The following is an 18,343-nucleotide window of genomic DNA, read 5'->3' on the forward strand; positions in this document are numbered from 1 at the left end:
AAGAGAACATAGAAAGATTGAGAGTGGCAGTGTAATGCAGGGAAAGATTTTAAAAATACCAATTTTAGAAATTAATAACAAAATGGTGGTGGGTACAGGAAGTGAATGTGTTTTAGACTCAGTTTCCAGTAACTAGTCAGAAGAGGACGTACTTTAAAGTTAGCAGTGCAGTACATTGTAGATTTTTAGCCCTCAAAATGCCTGAAAAGCATCCAAAAACGTTTGGGAAACATTGAGAAATCCAACATTTCCACAGTGCTTGTGGATGTTCAATCATGAACAGGGTCTGACAGACAAGAACAAACAAATGTGGTAACAGAAGGTTTCTGTGAAGCAAAAGGTCTTTCTGTATTTGGCAGCAGTAAGCAAAAGCATCGTGCAGAAGGGGGAAAAACAATTGAAAGTTTGAATTAATCCAAGGATATCTTTTCTTACACTGGAGTAAAGTCGAATGGTGACACCTTTCCAAAATTAGGGGGGCTCAGTTTGCTGCAGCGGAACATAACAAAACACTAAACACCAGCTGCTCGCTGCTCGCTTATGGACCAGTGTCGGTTCCGGGTACCATGAACTGATGAAAATACTAACATGTGCTGTACTACAAATTACTAGTAACTATTTAAAAAGTTATATCCTAGGCAGGAAAAAAATAATTCTTTCCGTGTGATTGAGCTCGCAGAGTAAGCAGCCATCCCTTTTGCAGACACAACAGACATTCCTTCGCGATAGCACGTTTGTTATCAGGCGAGCAGCGCATCATGTAACACGGAGCCAAGATCACTTGGCTGGTGTAGGCTTAAGCCTAGACTCGGATTTCTTACAAGCATAACAGCATAAGCAAAAGGGTTTCATGCTCTGCCACGATAAACCATTATCAGCTAACTGGCATGTGGATTTAAAAATGTGTTTTTAAAAATAATACCAAGATAAGTACTTAAGACTAGCTTTATGGGAAATTTTCCAGAAGTAGTTAAAGGCAGTCGGTTTTACACACAGCCAACGTTGCTTTTTTCACAATTAAAGGAAATTCAAGGAAAAAAAAAGTTCTTTAGTAATAGCTTTAGAAATGTAAGTGTTCTTTATACTAACAATGACTGGGGTTAGAGACTTTATATGGTGCTCAGCTTCTAGCAAGATCTGTAGGTGACACAAGCTGGCAAAATGACGCTAGACTAACACAAGCAACAAGAACCTTCCTATCTTATCCTAGTTGCTTTGGAAAGGAAATACAATCAAGATGTATGACATATATGGGATAATTATTTTCTGATTATTTATTAGGATCTGCTAAGAAGACTTCACGAAATCACTGGGATCTCTACAAAGGCACAGTGTCCCAAGCTAGCCCTTTCCATTGGAAGGCTGATGCCCAAAACTGCAGACTGGAGGAAAGAAATCTCCTTTTCCCGCAAAAAAATGTTAGATGATACAGCATATTTTAATAGCAGAAACATTTAAGCACTACAAAATGCTAAAGCTATGAAGTACAATCAGACCAAATTTCTTTAATTTAAAGCATTTTATATAGTAAAGGGCCAATCCTTCCCGCTAGGTAAGCTAGAAGGAGCTGGGAGTCTTCACCGATTACCTTGCTGAGCCGAAGAACTCTTCCTCCCCTGAGCTACAGCTATTCCGATGCAGATACGAAGGCAGCATCCTCACTGAATGGTAGCTGGGGTGGGGTTAAAACCAAAACAAACCCACAACCAAAAAAACCAACCCAAAGCCCCACAAACCATGAAGGCACGCAGGAGTTACCTCAGGTATTTGGAAACGCTGGGTGATTTAGAGGTTGAGTTAATATGCCTTGGAAGCTAAAATTTAACCAAGCTGGCCAGTTTTCAGTACGTGATCTTAGCTTTAAATACAGCCACTTGGTTGATGTACGATTAAACACGGAACCTGATCTCTTACAAGCATAATAGAAGAAGCAAAACTGGTTGTTTTTTTTAAACAAATACTATATCATAAATACCTCAGTATTCAAACTCGTCTGAATTTCAGTTACTAGCTTTCTTAAAAAAAATATATATACCCCCAAAATGACTACAAACCCTAACGCATCCAGTTCTAGACTTCTCATTTTGACATAACGCTTCTGTGCACTTACTTGACCCATGATAAGCCTCTGACCTGGTTTAATGGGAGCTCTCCATCACCTGCCACCCCCAGTTCTAACACTGACACGTTCACTGACCATGCCTTCACCGGATCCTTGTTTCAGTAGTGCGGTTTTGTTGTTTTTCTACTGTCAACTGGTTGAAACAGAAAACAACAAGTTTATGTTTTAGTTACAGCACTCACACAGAATTGCCAAACATCTCATTTTCCGTAACATTTATTTCCAATGAAGATTAACAGCAAAGCGCCGATGAACAAGAAGTTATCTTCATTATCTGTCCTTAGGAGGATTAGGATTCTTGCGTCTTCTATGATACCTAGAAGGAAAAAAGGCTGTGGTGAATGCAGGCTTTGGAGAGTCTTTGATTCTCCTGATATTTCCCCCGCCCGGTGAGCGGTCTGGAGGTTACACAAGTAAGCAAAACACAAGACACACGAGCACAACCCATCGCCACTCGTTAGATGTCATCTCCGTTGTTCATGGAGTTACTTAACGCTACTCATTTCTACTGCTACATCTGCTACAAGCGCGCAACAATCCAATCAGTTCTACAGCTGAATAGGTAGAAAGGGTGCTGTTTATTCTTCAGCCTTTGTGTGAAGTTAATTTTATTACATGGTCAGCTGTTCCTTGGGCTAAAATGATTGCTACAGAACAAAGAGACTCGATATTTAAATGAATTATGTCAGATGGTACGTTACATAGTGTAATATTTTGCAGACAAACTAAAAACCAAATTCTTCACAACAAAAGTGATCCCTACTTTCCTCTTAATTACCCACCCTAAAACAAGGAAGATCCTGTTTGATGCTTATTAAAGTGACAGCTACCCTTTGGTCAGAGAAAGTTCTACCATTTCATTCCTTTTATCTACTCCCAAAACACAATAATTAGGAAGTTTTCTCTGGACAGAGAAAAAAAAAAAAAAAAAGACAAAAAAACAACAACAAAAAATTCTGCCTGTATCAAGTCTCTGGAACTATAAAATTAGCAGCTACTAACAGGCATAGTAACATGGACTGGAAAGGAATAACACAAGCTAGAATGCCATTTGTTTCCATTAGCATATCTGAATGTATATAGCTCCTCTTTAAGCTCAGTCACGCGTATTTGCACCTCTCTTCCTCCTAGCTCTCTGAGTACAAGGCACACCAAGGTGAACTTTTTACCATTTCAAATGAAAAACCTCTACTATTCCTAAGTCTGAGGATCATCCCATGAAGTTTTTTTTTTCTGAAAAGCTGTTAAGGAACAGACAATGCATGTTTCCAAGATGTATTGGGTTATGTCCATTGAGGGTATTTTACATCTTACGCAACTTTAATTAATCACCTGAACCAGTAGCTAACTAGATGGTATGAGAAATTTCTACTCGACATATTTTACAAAAAAAAAAAGTTGCAAAGGCTACCAAAGGGGCAGTGTTAAAAAAAAACCCCTTACAAAACAGTCTTCCATTTACACAACACTGCATTTATGCTTTTACGTAGTAGCTCATGTGCTAACAGCACCGTGTCTGACATGACTTATCCTAGGTTGAATCTGTTCATTAAATTATTCCTGTATTTCCCTTGACCTCCAAAAGGAGAAAACATTGAAAAGAAAACACTTACTGTCCCACAGGATACCAGCGATGTTTTGTTGTGTAAAACATCTTGCTGAGCTCTTCAATTGTCGGACCCCTCTTGTTCTTTAGCTCTTTTTCATTCAATCTGGATTTCAAAACTTGATCAAGGGTTTCTTCTGTATTATTCACTGGATCTGGCCGTGGTACGGGCTATAAAAACAGTAGTGCATATATTTCCTTCTTCTCCTTTTTTTGAAAAAATCAAAAAGCCAAGGTATATAGATAGTGTTACAATTTACTCTTAACAGCTGAAACCGAGGGAATGCAGAAGAATGCCTGTAATTGTAAAGGCTGTTTAGCACTCCCTGCCTGCTCCGAACAAAGCCACATGACTGGAGCAGATGTCTTAGAAACATCTAATTACCCCCCGTGCTACAGCTGATTACCCTACCCCTAAAATCAGCACTGCGCTCATCATTATTGCTGATCTCATCCATACAATCCACTAGATGAATCATACGCTTCAGTTCTACCACTACAAAAGTACTCAAATTATTCCAATTTACAAATATATTCATATTGATGATCATCATCATCATCGCTAAAAAAGCTTTTAGATGATTTCTACCTTGGAGAAGAATGTCACTTCCTAATTGTTTGTGCATCTGCTAAGACCAAGACGTTTGTTCTCGACCTGAAACCCAACTACTAGCACAGTTATAAATATTTTTCTTGTTTAGTCTTTTACGCCTCTTTTTCCCCGAAAGACACACAAATTTAAAAATACTAATATGTAACTTGCAGGCAAAGAGTGCTAAAATATGTTAAGTTTCTAATGGAGAATTTTCACATTGGGTAGTTCAGCAACGTAGCTACCATTTACAGGATTTTACTAGCGCATGAGAACTAGAAAAGTGTGTACACTAGCAAAAGTTTATCTAGACATACTTTCATCAGTGTAAAGAACATACTGAAAGTACTACTGATAGATAAAAATTCAATATTTAAAGTTTTTTGTGGAGTTTATGAACCCAGAGGGCTGAACGGTATTTAAAGCTTGAGCTGAAAAGAGCAGCGGCAGCACTTCTTTGTATCTCCTTGCCCAGACTGCAGCACCTGTACACAACTACAGCCTGCACTTCAAACACCCTCTTTGGGGAGTACGCTCATAGACCGGCACTAGGTTTCTCTGTAGCGCACAAGCAGCTGAGCGCCTCATTTAACTCTGTTTGAGTCACTATACACTGTGGTATCTGAGCATTTCTTACTCTGCGACTTTCCCTTAACTAACAACATGGGCCTCCTCACGGCAGCAGCTACGTTCATCATTCACTTACTTCACAGACGTGCTGATCACGTACTAAAAAGTACCTCAGTATTTCAAATTGAAAAAAGATGCCCTGAAGACTCAAAATTCTGAACTATTTATGCCTTTACATGAGTAAGATATATGAACGTATACATTTGGACTTACTTTTGTATGCTCATATGGAATCTCAAGCGAAGGGTGGTAGCAGACAATCGTCTTCAAATCTGATGTCATTGCAAGTTCCACTTTGCTATAAAAGTAAAAACTTACATTCATAAATATATCCCTTACAATTTTCAGAAATGCTGAGCAACTGAACAACCCAAGTCCCAAAGAAAACCAGATCTGACTCCACATTTATGAATTCTTAAGAATCTTCTACAAAACACATCCTTATAAAAATAAGGCTCACAAATACTTCATCTGAACGTCCTCTTTTTTTTTTTCCCCAGCCATCTTCATGTTTTCTTTTTGGATGGAGAGGGAAAAAAAGGGCTAAAATAAAGTATTACAGGTAGCCGGAAATATGGGTTGGAAAAAAATCTTTAACACCTTGAATAATTGCCTATAAAACTATAGCAACAGATGTGGATCACGATCTCTAGGACAACATGCCTCTGTAAGAATGATGGCACCTACAAAAGAAAGAATAGGAAACAAAGCTCTGTTTGAGGTTCCAACTTTTATATTTGGTAACTGATGATGAACATGATGAACAAAAAGTCCTATTGAGAGGTTCCTTGAGGGAATATGACTTCCTCACCTTCTCAGCTTCTTCTTCCTTCCTCTTCCCATGACACATTAGCTTCCTAAAACCACGCATGGCACAGATGCTGTACAGAACCACAGAATGGTTTGGGTTGGAAGGGACCTTAAAGACCATCTAGTTCCAACCCCCTGCCATGGGCAGGGACACCTTCCAATAGACCAGGTCGCTCAAAGCCCCATCCAACCTGGCCTTAATTCGTATTGTCTTTCCTAGTTTCTATACAATTTTCCCATGCAGCAGCACAAAAACACCTGGACTTTGTCTTAACAACAAGCATCAACGAAAATGACTGCTCTCAGCTACTTCTGCTCTTCCACAAACAAAACTGCAGGTGTACTGGGGTCACCACCATGTTTAGAATGACTCCTGCATGATTTTTCATTACGCTTATTTTTTGAAATATTAACATAATCATTATTATGATTGGAAACAGTACTTTAGTTAAAACTATTACATATATCCAAAACTGGCAGAAGATGTATTTGATACCATTATATGACAACTTCACGACAGAGAAAGCAGCCCTGGAATAAACGTCACATGAAAAGCCACACATCAAAGCACATTTAAGTACCAATTGTAGTCTTCAGGGAGAACAGAGTACGTAGATTCACGGCAAGCATGATACACAGCTCCATCTACAAAAAAAAAAAACCAACACAAGAACACTAATTTAAAAGCAAGCAGAGCTGTGCCAAATTCAAGAATGTTTACATTATCATTCTGTTCTAAGTCTTAACTGAGGATTATAACCACATTCAGTTTTAGATTAACAAAACCCAAATATCGTCTAAATAGATGTCCACTTTGCTACACAGATATCTAGTACAACCAAAAAATACAGTATTTAGGTAGCTATGGCCTACATTAACCTTTCCATTTGTATTGTTTTCCTAAGAAAAATCACAGTATGAAGAAAATACCTATAGATTTCACTATCAAAGTATATTCTTTATATATGCAAAGAATATTACCTTGTGAATTACAGGGAAGATCATAATTTCATTCATAGCAATATTTGTTATAAAAATCAAATTTGTACTTTGCTGGCGACTGCTATATATGCTATGCAAAACACAGAACTAAAGCGTCTTGGCTGCTGTAACACTAGAGAACTTTACCCCTTTCCCCGGGTTCCTGTTGCTCCAAGGACAGCAATCACAAGAATTACGAGTAGTAAAGGACAACAGCATCCAGGACTGTACTAAGGGGACTGAGGGAAGGGATTATCTCCCTCTACTTGGAAGCTGTCAGACTGCCTCTAGATACTATGGCTGGTTTGGGGCCCTTTAATAAAGATAAACTCGCATGAGTTCAGCGAAGGCCCGCCAGGATGGTCAGGGGCTGCAGCACCAGCCCGGTGGGGAGAGGCTGGGGGAGCGGAGCTGGCTCAGCCTGGAGCAGAGACCTAACAGCAGCCCCAGCGACTACGTATGAGGGTTGGGGTTACTGAGGAGAGGGAGCCAGTCCGTTCACAGCGGTGCATGGTGGAGGACAGGGAACACCACCCGTAAGTTGAAACAAGAGGCTCTGACTGCATACGCAAAGAAATGTTTTCCTCATGGGGACAGCCAACCAGCGGGAGTGGGGCCCAGGCAGGTCTGTGCAGTCTCTGTCCTTGGAGATTTCAAAGACCCAGCTGGACAAAGCCCTGAGCAACCTGGTGTGACTGCAGAGCTGACCAGGCTTTGAGCAGCAGGCTGGACCACAGACCATCTGAAGTCCCTTCCGACTGAGTTTTCCCATGTTTCCATTCCCATTTTTTCACAGAATCATACAATCATTTAGGTTGGAAAAGACCTTTACAATCTTTAAGTCTGACCATAAGCTTAACATAAGGTGTTAAACCCCATACCACAGGCATCTTGTCTCCCACAACCACGTAGGTGTGCACGCCTAAGATGGGCTGGGGAGGTGCCTGTAGCTGACCTGCGCTGGCAAACCCCCTCCTTCTCTGCCGGAACCTGACACAAACATGGTGTCACGCGTACGTTTCTGAGTCCAGCGAAGCTTCTTCTCCCACTACACTTTTAAGAACTGAACTACGATCACAAGAACTAAGTCTTAGCATGTTCTGAGCTTTCTGTTTTCAAACAAGTCATAAAAAGGTCTCAACTTCTTTCTCACACGCTGTTTTATGTAGACCTTCTTTAGTTTTAACACAGACAGGATTCTTCTTGGCTGTTCATAACGGAGAGGGAGAGCATTCACTGTGTCAACACTGGGAAAGCCAAAAGAACCAAGAAGAAACTTTTGTGCAGCTAATTTCCTCTCAGAAATATTTTAGATCTAAAACTCTTAAATTTGAATTTAGATATAGCTAATATATTTAAATATATATTTGAGATATAAAATTCTTAAATTTAGAACTTCTGTTAGCACTTCCATGCTTTTGCTCTTCCAATTAAACCACTATTAATTATTAAGAAGCTGCGTTCTGGTAAAATATTACTGGAAGTAGTTCGTATTTCTTCCTAATATTTCTTTCCCCTCTGCGTGCACTAACCTCTAAAATGTAACACACACATTATATTTTCTCAGTTCCTGTCTTTTCTACCACCTTTACTATCTCCCCTACACCTTTCTATTGACATCTAAAACATGGACAAAAATATCACAAATAATATTGCCTGTTTTCACTTGTTCTCTGTTTATGTTAAGTAACAAGATTTTACTGTGACCTTTTCTCACCAACGTTTGTAAGTCTGAAAAAAATAAATTCAAATCTTCAAATATAATCAGTGGTAAGTGGGATGACATTTACAAGCTAATTAATAAATTACAGGAGTGTCATACGTGGACTGTGGAAGCTTTAAAAAAAAAAAACAAACAAAAACCAAAACCAAATCAAAATATCCTTTAAGTATTAGCAGAGAACATGGAATATCAGACTTGATTCTGTTCAAATAAAATTCACTTCCACGCTTCCACTACTTTAAACAGTACAGGAAAGAGGCTCTATAAGAACAAATTTTCATATAGAACTTCTACATTTTCATCACTACTTACTCCACAGCGGGGCCTGCTTACAGGTTGCTGCTGAACGCATCCAAAAGAAGCTGGACCACGCACTTCTAAGTGATGTCGCCATGCTGGCAGCAAAAAGAAAACCAGTCCTGGGCAAAATGGAATTCAGACAGATATCGTATCCTTTATTTCTGCAGAACACCCTCTGAAAGAAATCAGTTTCATAACTGTTCAGGGTACAAAAGACCAACAATTCAGTTTCTTGAATATCTTCAGGATAAATAAAATTTGTGCAGCATATTCCCCATTATTTGTCAGCTGTTTAGAAATCCTTATTATTTAAGATACCGGCACCTGCCTCCTTAATAATCAAATGTGGTACAAGACTTTATTTACTGAGAGGTACTCTTTGAAGGTACATCATCAGCTTTAAACAAAGTTTCCAAGCTTGGGTCTTCTCACAGTTTTTCTACTGGTACTCACCTGCTAAAGTTTTACATCCTTCCTTCTGTGCACCGCACAGAACCATTCCTGAAACATGCTTTTCTTGTTCACGAGGTAAATATCACTGCCCAGTATAAAACCAGAAGTACTTCTAAATAACACTTGCTGTAGTTGCTAAAGTTTTACATCCTTCCTTCTGTGCACCGCACAGAACCATTCCTGAAACATGCTTTTCTTGTTCACGAGGTAAATATCACTGCCCAGTATAAAACCAGAAGTACTTCTAAATAACACTTGCTGTAGTTGCTAAAGTTTTACATCCTTCCTTCTGTGCACCGCACAGAACCATTCCTGAAACATGCTTTTCTTGTTCACGAGGTAAATATCACTGCCCAGTATAAAACCAGAAGTACTTCTAAATAACACTTGCTGTAGTTAACAAACTGTCTAGATGCATTTGGTTTCATCCACCTCAAAAGCAATACACCTAAAAGCTATGAAACGCCATTTAGAATACCTTAAATATTAACCCACATTTCACAGAAGCAGAAAGACACATATAAACATCTCAAGTTTTCGTTGTCTATAGAAAAAAAACCAAATTTGCTTCGAGGAGAAACTCATAATGATGCTTAAAAACCATAACTAGAAATGGTTCAGAGACATATTCACAAAGAAATAAAAGACAAAGAAACAAGACCTCTTTAAAACTGCTTTGTATTTAGTGCCTCACAGCATCACCGGGACCGTGCATTCTCCGATTTTGAGAGAGAATTCTTCATCCCCCTCCCTGCCTGGAACAAGCGCTGCTGAAGTCCGAGCCCGCTCACGCCGCACCCCCGGAGCTGCTCACACCGTGGCCTCTGCCAGCCCGGGAGCCAACGGGGCGTGCGGAGCGCGGCAGGCCCGGCACGGCGGGCACAGGGCCGGGGGCCCGGGCCGGGCCCAAACGCCGCACAGGGCCGGGGGCCCAGGCCGGGCCGCTCCCGGCCTCGCCTCGGGGACCGCGGCAGCGCAAAGCGGGACACTCCGCCCCCCCCCCCCCCCCCCTTCCGTTCCACAAGGAAACGCCTTCAGATCCGTCAGCAAGGCGCACGAGGCCGGACGTTTCTATTATTAAAGAAAATATTCAGCTTTAACAAAAAGCGCTGGTTACTCCGTCACTGCAAGCAAAGGCGCACTGGCTACAGACACCTGCCCGTACCTGACCGCCGCGGCCCGCTGGCCCCCAGCGCCCTTCCGCTTCCGGCGGCGGCTGGCCCCGCGGCACGACGGGAGGGCGGCCCCGGCCCCGGCCCCGGCGCGGTTGGGCCTGTGGCGGCAGCGGGCCCCCTTTGGGTGGGCTGGGGGGTTCGGGGGGCGGCGGGGCCACTGGGGAGGACCTGCTGCTCCCGCACCTGAACGGCGCCGGCGCCGGCAGCTTACACGGGCCCCTGAAGCGCCTGTAGGTGGCCTCGGCCGAGTGCGCCTCCGTTCCTTCCACCGAGTGCTGCCCGGGAGAACCTTGATCAGTGCCTCTTGCGGAGGCCGCAGCCTCTCCCCGCTGGCTTCCGGCCGCTGCGCCTTTCCTGGCCCTTGGCTGTGGGACAGCGGTTGTGTGCGGTCGTGGTCAGAAGCCTCACACTTTCAGCAGGGTCTAACTTTGTTCTGTAGCTGCAGAGTTGTAGTTACACCAGAATCTGCCAGAAGTGAAGCAGCAGTGTCGCCAACAATCGCTAGTCAAGGGCTGATCATTCCCACTGGCAGTGGCAAAGGTTTCTTTGGGAATGTTTTTCCTGAAAGATGGAAGACTTCCATTCCAGGCCTTCCTGCAATGTCAGACTCAGCCATAGAGAGAGGGGGCACACGCAGGCCAAAGCCTTCTACGTACTCCTTGGAGAGATGCAACCAAGGTGGGAGGTCACATCTCCGCTACAAGACTCCTCCACGCTTGTGGAGAGCAGCTCTCTCCATCATTCCCATCAAGTTTCTGCATGCAGCTGCAGAGGGGTGTGATCTCACAGAATCACAGAATGTTCGGGGTTGGAAGGGACCTCTGTGGGTCATCTAGTCCAACCCCCCTGCCAAAGCAGGGTCACCTACAGCAGGCTGCACAGGGCCTTGTCCAGGCGGGTCTTGAATATCTCCAGAGAAGGAGACTCCACCACCTCCCTGGGCAGCCTGTTCCAGTGCTCTGTCACCCTCAGAGGGAAGAAGTTCTTCCTCATGTTCAGATGGAACTTCGTATGCTTCAGTTTGTGCCCGTTGCCCCTTGTCCTGTCGTTGGGCACCACTGATCTGGGCTCAAGCACCAGACAGAAACAACACAGTTCTGCATGTCTTCTGGTCACTGTTCCCACAAGGAAACCCTTGTATCAGGTTGAGGGTAGTCCTTGGATGAAGAACAGCCTTTTGAAGCTGAACACAAAGCAAGATGGTGGTTATACTGATAGACAAAGAAAACGTTGACGATTTTAAGCTGAAGGACAGTGCTGACAAGAATAAATAAATGGTTATAAACTATCTGAAACAAGTGCGGTCTGGAAATTAATGGAAAGGAGTGAAACTGCATTTAAGGAGTGAGCTTCAGGAATATCTTATCCATAGCACATAGTGGGGCTAAACAGAGTTACTTCAAACAGACTCTTGCCGAGTTTATGTCCAGGAGAAGATTGTGACAACGGGGGAACTGCTGCTCAGGATTCCTGCCGTTCTGGACTGCCACAGTGTGACGGACCTGTGTGCAAATGTGCCCTGCTACGGTCTCGTAGCACTGAACGCTCTCATGTGTGCCACATGTGTGTGCAAAGCTGTGATACAAGCACATTAGGCCTTGTTCTAGTTTCCTAGGAAATACCAACTAAAATTAAGGCTTCTCTGAATTATCTTGAAGGTGCTCACGACTTAGTTGTCGCAGCTTCTTTAAAAGGTTGCCTAAACTCAGTGATGATGATGACTGTGGTTGACACCTCTGGCTCTGAGATGCCTTCTCAAAAGTATATTGTTCATCCATGCAGGAGACAAAAATCCTTTGCTGTCCAGTAGAAACCTTGAAGTTAACTCCCTTCACAGCTGGAGACCACTGCAAATTGCACCTGCTTCTTTCTCCAATGTAAGACACTTTTTTTTTTTTTAACTCATCTTCTCTCTATTGAGCAGCATCTGTTAGAAAAATTAATTTTTAAAAACCTCATGCTAGCCCCTTAGAAAATTGCTCTCCCCATAAAAAATACTAGATCTTGATACGCTCAAGTGTATTAGTCATCATTGCAATATAAACCTTCTGTGGTGCTCCTACATTGCCGTTTCCTATATCAATTTATTTGCTTTTATCGAGATAATTTTTTTTACTTTTCAGTGCCCTGTGTATTTTCTGAGGACTGCATACAGACACACTCTCACAGGTATGTATGCTCTCTCTCCTCGGACACAAGTTTGAAAAAGTGGAGTTTCTGATGTTGCTGATGAATGTGACCGACAAGTCTTCTAGTGGTGGGATTTTGTAGGCTGGTGGTAGTCAGTTGTTAACAGCTAAGGAGCTAATTCGTTGATGAAATTGTAAAGAACAGCCAAAGACCTTGAAGTTTCCTTTTTTTTTTTTTTTTAATAAATGTTGCACCACATGCCAGTCTGTTCTGTTTGTTTTCAAGTATTGTATTTTTTTTTTCCACATAGCGAATGTTACATGGTTTTCTGGGGGAAATATTCCAGACTGGAGGGTGGCCACCGGGAGGATTACTGGTATCTGTTGCCTAGTGCTACCCCATCTTTAGTCTTCTCTTTCACATCACTGCAATGGAAGATCACTTGCAAGGTTCATCAGAAATTGTTAGCATGCTAGCTTCTGTCCCTTCTGTGACCTCACTGGGAACACTTGACAGCCCTCTGGAATCTTGATTCACAGAACAGCCTTCACTAGATTTTTCAGATTCCCTGATTTTATACCCTCATTGCATAATTAGTTTTAAATTAGAGGTAACCTGTGAGTATTTCTGTAATGATTTTATTCTGGAAATGTGTGCTTTAAAATATCACTGTAATGGCAAGTCTTGTAACTTAAATCCTGGTTCTAAAAGGTTGCAATCGAAGGTACTGCAGAAGTTTATTTTTATTTTTTAAAAACTAAACCATATTCCCTGTTAAGCTTCCAGGCTTTTTTTAGACAGTTTCTATAAAAAGATTTTTTAGGAGACAGTAGATGAGGTCTGCCCCCTCCCCGACACATAATGTTCTGCGAGTCTATTCTTAGAACCACGATCTGACGGATTACAACTTTCTGGTAGGGAGACGGGAATTGCTTAAGGACAGCTCAGAAGCGTGACTACACACTTCTCCAGCATGTCTGGAGAGGGGGTTATTAATAACCGCCAACGGCCTCGCTTGCTTCAGCAGGTGGTAGGCAGCAAAGAGGAGAGCTGCTCGCTCTGTGTTGGCCCAACAGAAAGGTTGTTCTCCCCGTTGGTGGCGGAGATGCTGTGGAGGCACTGATGGTGATGAGGTGCAGACCTCTGCGACTTTACGTCTCTGAAAACCTGGAAGGTTTTGTTTCTAGGCTGCTCTCTTGCTGAAGAAAAAACATCATCTGTTCTTACTCAAACAGTCAGTTACAAACTTCTCCAGGAAATATTCTAACTTATAAAACAGTTGCCCTATAGCTAGGCAGCAAATGCTGTGTAGGAATGAGGGCAGGACTATGGTGGTTGGCTCTGTTTTAGAGGAACAAATTTATAAATCAGGGCTGGCATCTGGATTGGCGTGGGTTTTGTGTAAGCAGTTGCACGCACACACCTCCCCCTTGTGGGAAATGGAAAATGGGGACTTGGCTGTTCCAGCTCTTTTGCTGCAGCAGCACATGTAGGAAATTGTTTCTTAGTAAAGTCATTCGGGCTGCTTATTAGCAAACTGAATATAATACATATTTATTTTTTTCATAGAAACCAATGTCTCAAGCTCTTTCAGGAGCAAGCATTTGGTTTCCTTTGTTTCCTTTAAATCTGGAGTAGGAAAGGTACCGCACAATCACACCTACAAGTGCAAATGAATTTGTGAATGGATGGGTTTGGTTTATTGCAAAGGTAATGTCTTAACAATGGAAAGCCTTCACTCTTGGAATAACATATCTTAATCTTTGTGAGGTTATTCCATAAATTCAGGATACAAATTTCTAATGAGACATTGTAGTTTAGCTATGATCTTTATTCTCAAATTTTCTCAAGTTATGCTGTAGCCAGACAGATTTTCTATGTTTTAAGTCAATCTGCAAACACCTAGAGTAAACGCCAATGCTTATGTCAGTAGGCTGTCGTCATTCTGCAGCAGACCTCACGCCACCTCGTCACTGGTCCATCCAGTTACTGGTAAGGAGTCAAGCTGCAACTGTAAATAACAGATGACAAAACTAAAGTGCCTGCAGTGGTCGTATGCAGCCTAAATAATTTGTGTTCCTGTTGATTGCTGTAGTTCAAGTAAGCAATATTATGCCTCTATGCAAGCAGCCACTTAATGAAAAAAAAAATCAAAAGTTGTTTGCTACAGTGAAGGCTCCTACTCACAGCACCCTGTTCTGATGTCCTACAAGCTGGTAAAACATATAACCGGTGGGTTTTTTTCTTCTCTCAGTACAGTTTCACCCAGTACCGCCAGTTAGGATAATTCAGAAATGATCCAGTGACTGTCATAATTAGTTCTAAGTGCAAAATGCTGCACTTCTGTGCCTCAGTTTCCCCATTTGTACATAGCCATCATAACAACTCTTGTAAAATACTCTGGGATTTACTGAAGAACATTTTTAATGTAAAATCTAGATATTAATGTGAGAATTAATTCTGAATGTGTACATACATCCATCTGGTTTTTGCTGTTGAACAGACTTTCTGCAATACTTGACAAAAATATCAAAATGCTTTTATGCAAATAAAGAATCTGGGGTTTGAAATAGAGTCACAATTGCAGTAAGACTTTTACAAGATTGCAAATGGGGGCAGCTGGAGGAAGTAAGATTACTCAGCCACGGGCTCAGCTGGCCTGGATGCGCCCACTCAGTGAGTAACTCGATGACAGCAAAAGCTGTCACACGAAGATGGTCAGCAGCTGTGTTGAATTGTTCTGGGAGTATTAATCGCATAATTGCAATTTTTCTTTTCTGCCGGCAGTGACATTATACAGCACTTTGTTGGTAAGGTGGTTGCCTAACATTTTCTCAGAACCGCTGTAATCCCAGTGATGATGCGGTGGTCAGGATTTGTGGGAGGAGAATCGTGCTCTCCATCCTGCCCTTCACATCGGTGTGGTGGGACAAGATCGGCTTAGCCAACAGGACAGGTCACTGCTGCGGGAAGGGGTAATCCCACATCTGCCACATCTCCATCTGTTTCCCACCACTTCTCTTGTGCCAGCTCTGATGCCTCAGTGAGCTGGTCAGAAAGGTAGCTCAGCCAAAAAAACACCCATACCCCAACAGGTACGTACCAATGGACGGAGGGGGTCAGGAATACCGGGCAGAGCGCAGGGAAAGGGAGCAGGAGCTCAGTGTTGCCTGTAGGTTCTCCAAAAGGATAACAGGCATCCAGAGTTGGGTCACAGATACTACAAGAGGCAATCCCACTCCCACTTGTGTTACTTGCCTTTTGTTGTCTCTGGTGCTTGCTAGACCCCACTGTACGACAAATCAATTCACCAGCCCAGCAGAAGACCAGAGGAAATGGCTGGGTTTCTGCCAGGGTAGTGCATTGAGTCAGCTCAGCAGAATGTGACAGGCCCCAAGAGTGAACGATGGGGGAAATGCGGTGCGTGAGGAAGGAGGGTAGAAGGAGTGAGATGGGAAGGGGAAGTAAGAAGTCCTCTTTTTGACAGATTGACTCAGCTGTCTGGTATAACTTGACCTCAAATGTGTGGTTTGACACTATCCTTGAAGCAGTGAACTACAGGCAGCCCCCTTCTCACACCTCAGCTATGGCTTACTGTCCCCTTTCTCCTGCCAGACCTGCACAGCTGCGTGACTGCCTGGGGTTCGCATCAGCTCACTGCTCACCCGGGAACTAGTCACGCTTTTGATCAGCTCATCTTCCGTGAGATCATGATGTGAGCTGAGGGAGCAGCAGTGTGTGGCGGAGGAGGAGGGCGGGAGCCCTCTTTAGCAGCAATGCAAATACAAAGCGGCGTAAGCCTGACACAAAACTACACCCTAAACAACCACTGTGGAGGCAGGCCTTGGTGGAGCTGGGCTGTGGGAATGAACTCCGATTTAAGTGGGGACCACAGGTGACACCAGTCATACTGAACACAGTACCTAAATTTCCTCTGAAATGCAAATATAAATGTTGCTTTATTAAAGCAAACTACCAGCAACTGCAGCGTGACAAGATCGCTTTTCTAGAGCGAACCTGCATTTTCAGGCGCTCTGAGCTCGGAAGCAAAGCATCAGGAGCAGCACGGGTGGCACTGCACGCTCCAGGCGGGTGAGCTGGGGGCTGTGGGCACCCCAGGGCGAGACGAGCGGTGGCCCCACCAGCAACCCCACCACGCCGGAGGCAGGTGAGCAGAGCGGGGTGGCTACGGCAGTGGGGCCTGCTGATGGTCCGGGGATCGTCAGGTGGGACACGGTGACAGGCCAGGTCCAAGGCTGGCCCAGGAGCCCCCGGCGCTCAGACAGGTAGAGCTGCGGTGCGGCTCAGGAAGGGCTGACCACCCAGGCTCCTCAGAGGGTGATGCTGGAGGCTCCCGTCGAGGCCATCACAGCAATTTGTGCACTTGCCACCCTGACACAAAGCTGTGGAGTCAGAATAGCATCTAACAAAGCCTTTACTGGTCTAAGGGCAGTACAACAATGCAGAGTCCTGGCTGATATCCTTGAGATGTTTATGAACATACATCTGAAAAACACAGGCATATAATATTCCCAGATTTCCTCACATTCTGCCTGAGGTGCAGAGTTTATTTCAGGACATTAAGGGAGCAAACAGTTAGCAATTGCCAATGCTAAGAGAGCATCAGACAGAACTCCAGGCGATGAGTCTAATAAAAAATTTCAGTTTAATTTAAACAAAAATATCAGTCTTAATGACTTCCAAACATATCACATCTAAATCTTTCAGCCTAGCAAAAGAAAAATACGTGGTTGAGTCAAGGAGGGCAGCTGTCTAAATGCGGATGCATGACTTCATTAATTACAATACTTGTGATGAAAGCAGAATTCTTTTTTCCATCGTACCTTATTTTACCAAAAAAAAAAAAAAAAGCATTACTGAAACACTCTTCAAGTTTTGACAAACTACACATGTAGCACTGTGGAAAGCTAGGTTTTTGGATCTACTTTTTCTTCTTTTCTCTTCTCTTCTCTTTTTAGGTGGTTTTAATGGCATTGTCATATGTTTAATGGTATTGTCATATGTTTAGTGGTATATGTGTCTTTGAAAAACTGTGGATAAAGAATCCCTGTGCCATGCTGCTCGAAATAAATAATCTGGCAAAGAAGAATAAATACATTTTAGCAACAACCTTGAACTCCAAAGTAGGAGTGCTGAAGTACTACTCTACCCAGGGAAGTGGAAAGCAGAAGCATGCTGGGCTGGATCACCCGTGGTGCTTCTCCAAGGATGTCTTCCAATACACATGCCAAATGGAGGATATGCACACAGAGCGGTGCAGGCTCCAGTCCAGAACCCAGTTACGGCAGCAATAATGGCTGAGTGGAAAATCCTGAAGGACAGGGGTGGACACCGGAAGGTCACGGGGTTGGGAAAGCACCTGGAAGACGCAAGAACCTCCATAGGGTGTGGCTAGCTTGAGGAGACAAAACTCCCTTGCCACTTATGTGTCTTCTTCCAGCTCTGATTCAGAGGATGAAGTTGCCTCCTTTGGGAATTTGAGAATGCTGTAAAGGAAGGACAATTTTTACTATAGCTTCTCCTGGAAGATATCTCTTGGTACAGTGGGAGCACAAAGAAGCAAAGTCTAAAGACAGTATCCTGGAGCAGGCAGTTTGGATGGCTTTTCCAGCACCTGTATGGGTACTCAGGGATCTCTGCAGCAGCATTTGTAGGAGCTAGAATGCCTTAGGGGAACAACCTAAATCTTTGTAGATATGACAACAGAAAACAATGTTCTTTATTTACTGCCAGCTCCTGAGCAAGGGGACTTTGAAAGCCTCTTGCTAAGAGGAGCCAGAAAGAGAGGTGTCATGAAAAC

At 43.1% G+C, this 18,343-nt stretch overlaps 1 protein-coding gene across 4 annotated transcripts; it reads right to left on the bottom strand.

The window, feature by feature from the left end:
• Positions 1 to 2,322: 2,322 nt before the first annotated feature.
• MRPL42 (mitochondrial ribosomal protein L42) lies at positions 2,323 to 10,428 on the bottom strand. 4 transcript variants are annotated; one of them, XM_075428917.1, is made up of 6 exons: positions 10,383 to 10,428; positions 8,777 to 8,939; positions 6,342 to 6,405; positions 5,164 to 5,248; positions 3,736 to 3,899; positions 2,323 to 2,438 (listed from the first exon to the last, which is right to left on the bottom strand). In XM_075428917.1, the coding sequence occupies exons 2-6, from the start codon at positions 8,856 to 8,858 to the stop codon at positions 2,393 to 2,395; spliced, it is 441 nt and encodes a 146-aa protein (XP_075285032.1). In that variant the 5' UTR covers positions 8,859 to 8,939; positions 10,383 to 10,428; the 3' UTR covers positions 2,323 to 2,392. The 4 variants fall into 4 exon arrangements, with proteins under 4 accessions (XP_075285032.1, XP_075285034.1, XP_075285033.1 ...); XM_075428919.1 differs by having other exon boundaries at positions 8,777 to 8,883; positions 10,383 to 10,400; XM_075428918.1 differs by lacking the exon at positions 10,383 to 10,428 and adding an exon at positions 9,879 to 10,153 and having other exon boundaries at positions 8,777 to 8,883.
• Positions 10,429 to 18,343: the final 7,915 nt, after the last annotated feature.

This window comes from Opisthocomus hoazin, chromosome 8 (genome assembly GCF_030867145.1).
Source record: "Opisthocomus hoazin isolate bOpiHoa1 chromosome 8, bOpiHoa1.hap1, whole genome shotgun sequence".
Taxonomy (NCBI): domain Eukaryota; kingdom Metazoa; phylum Chordata; class Aves; order Opisthocomiformes; family Opisthocomidae; genus Opisthocomus; species Opisthocomus hoazin.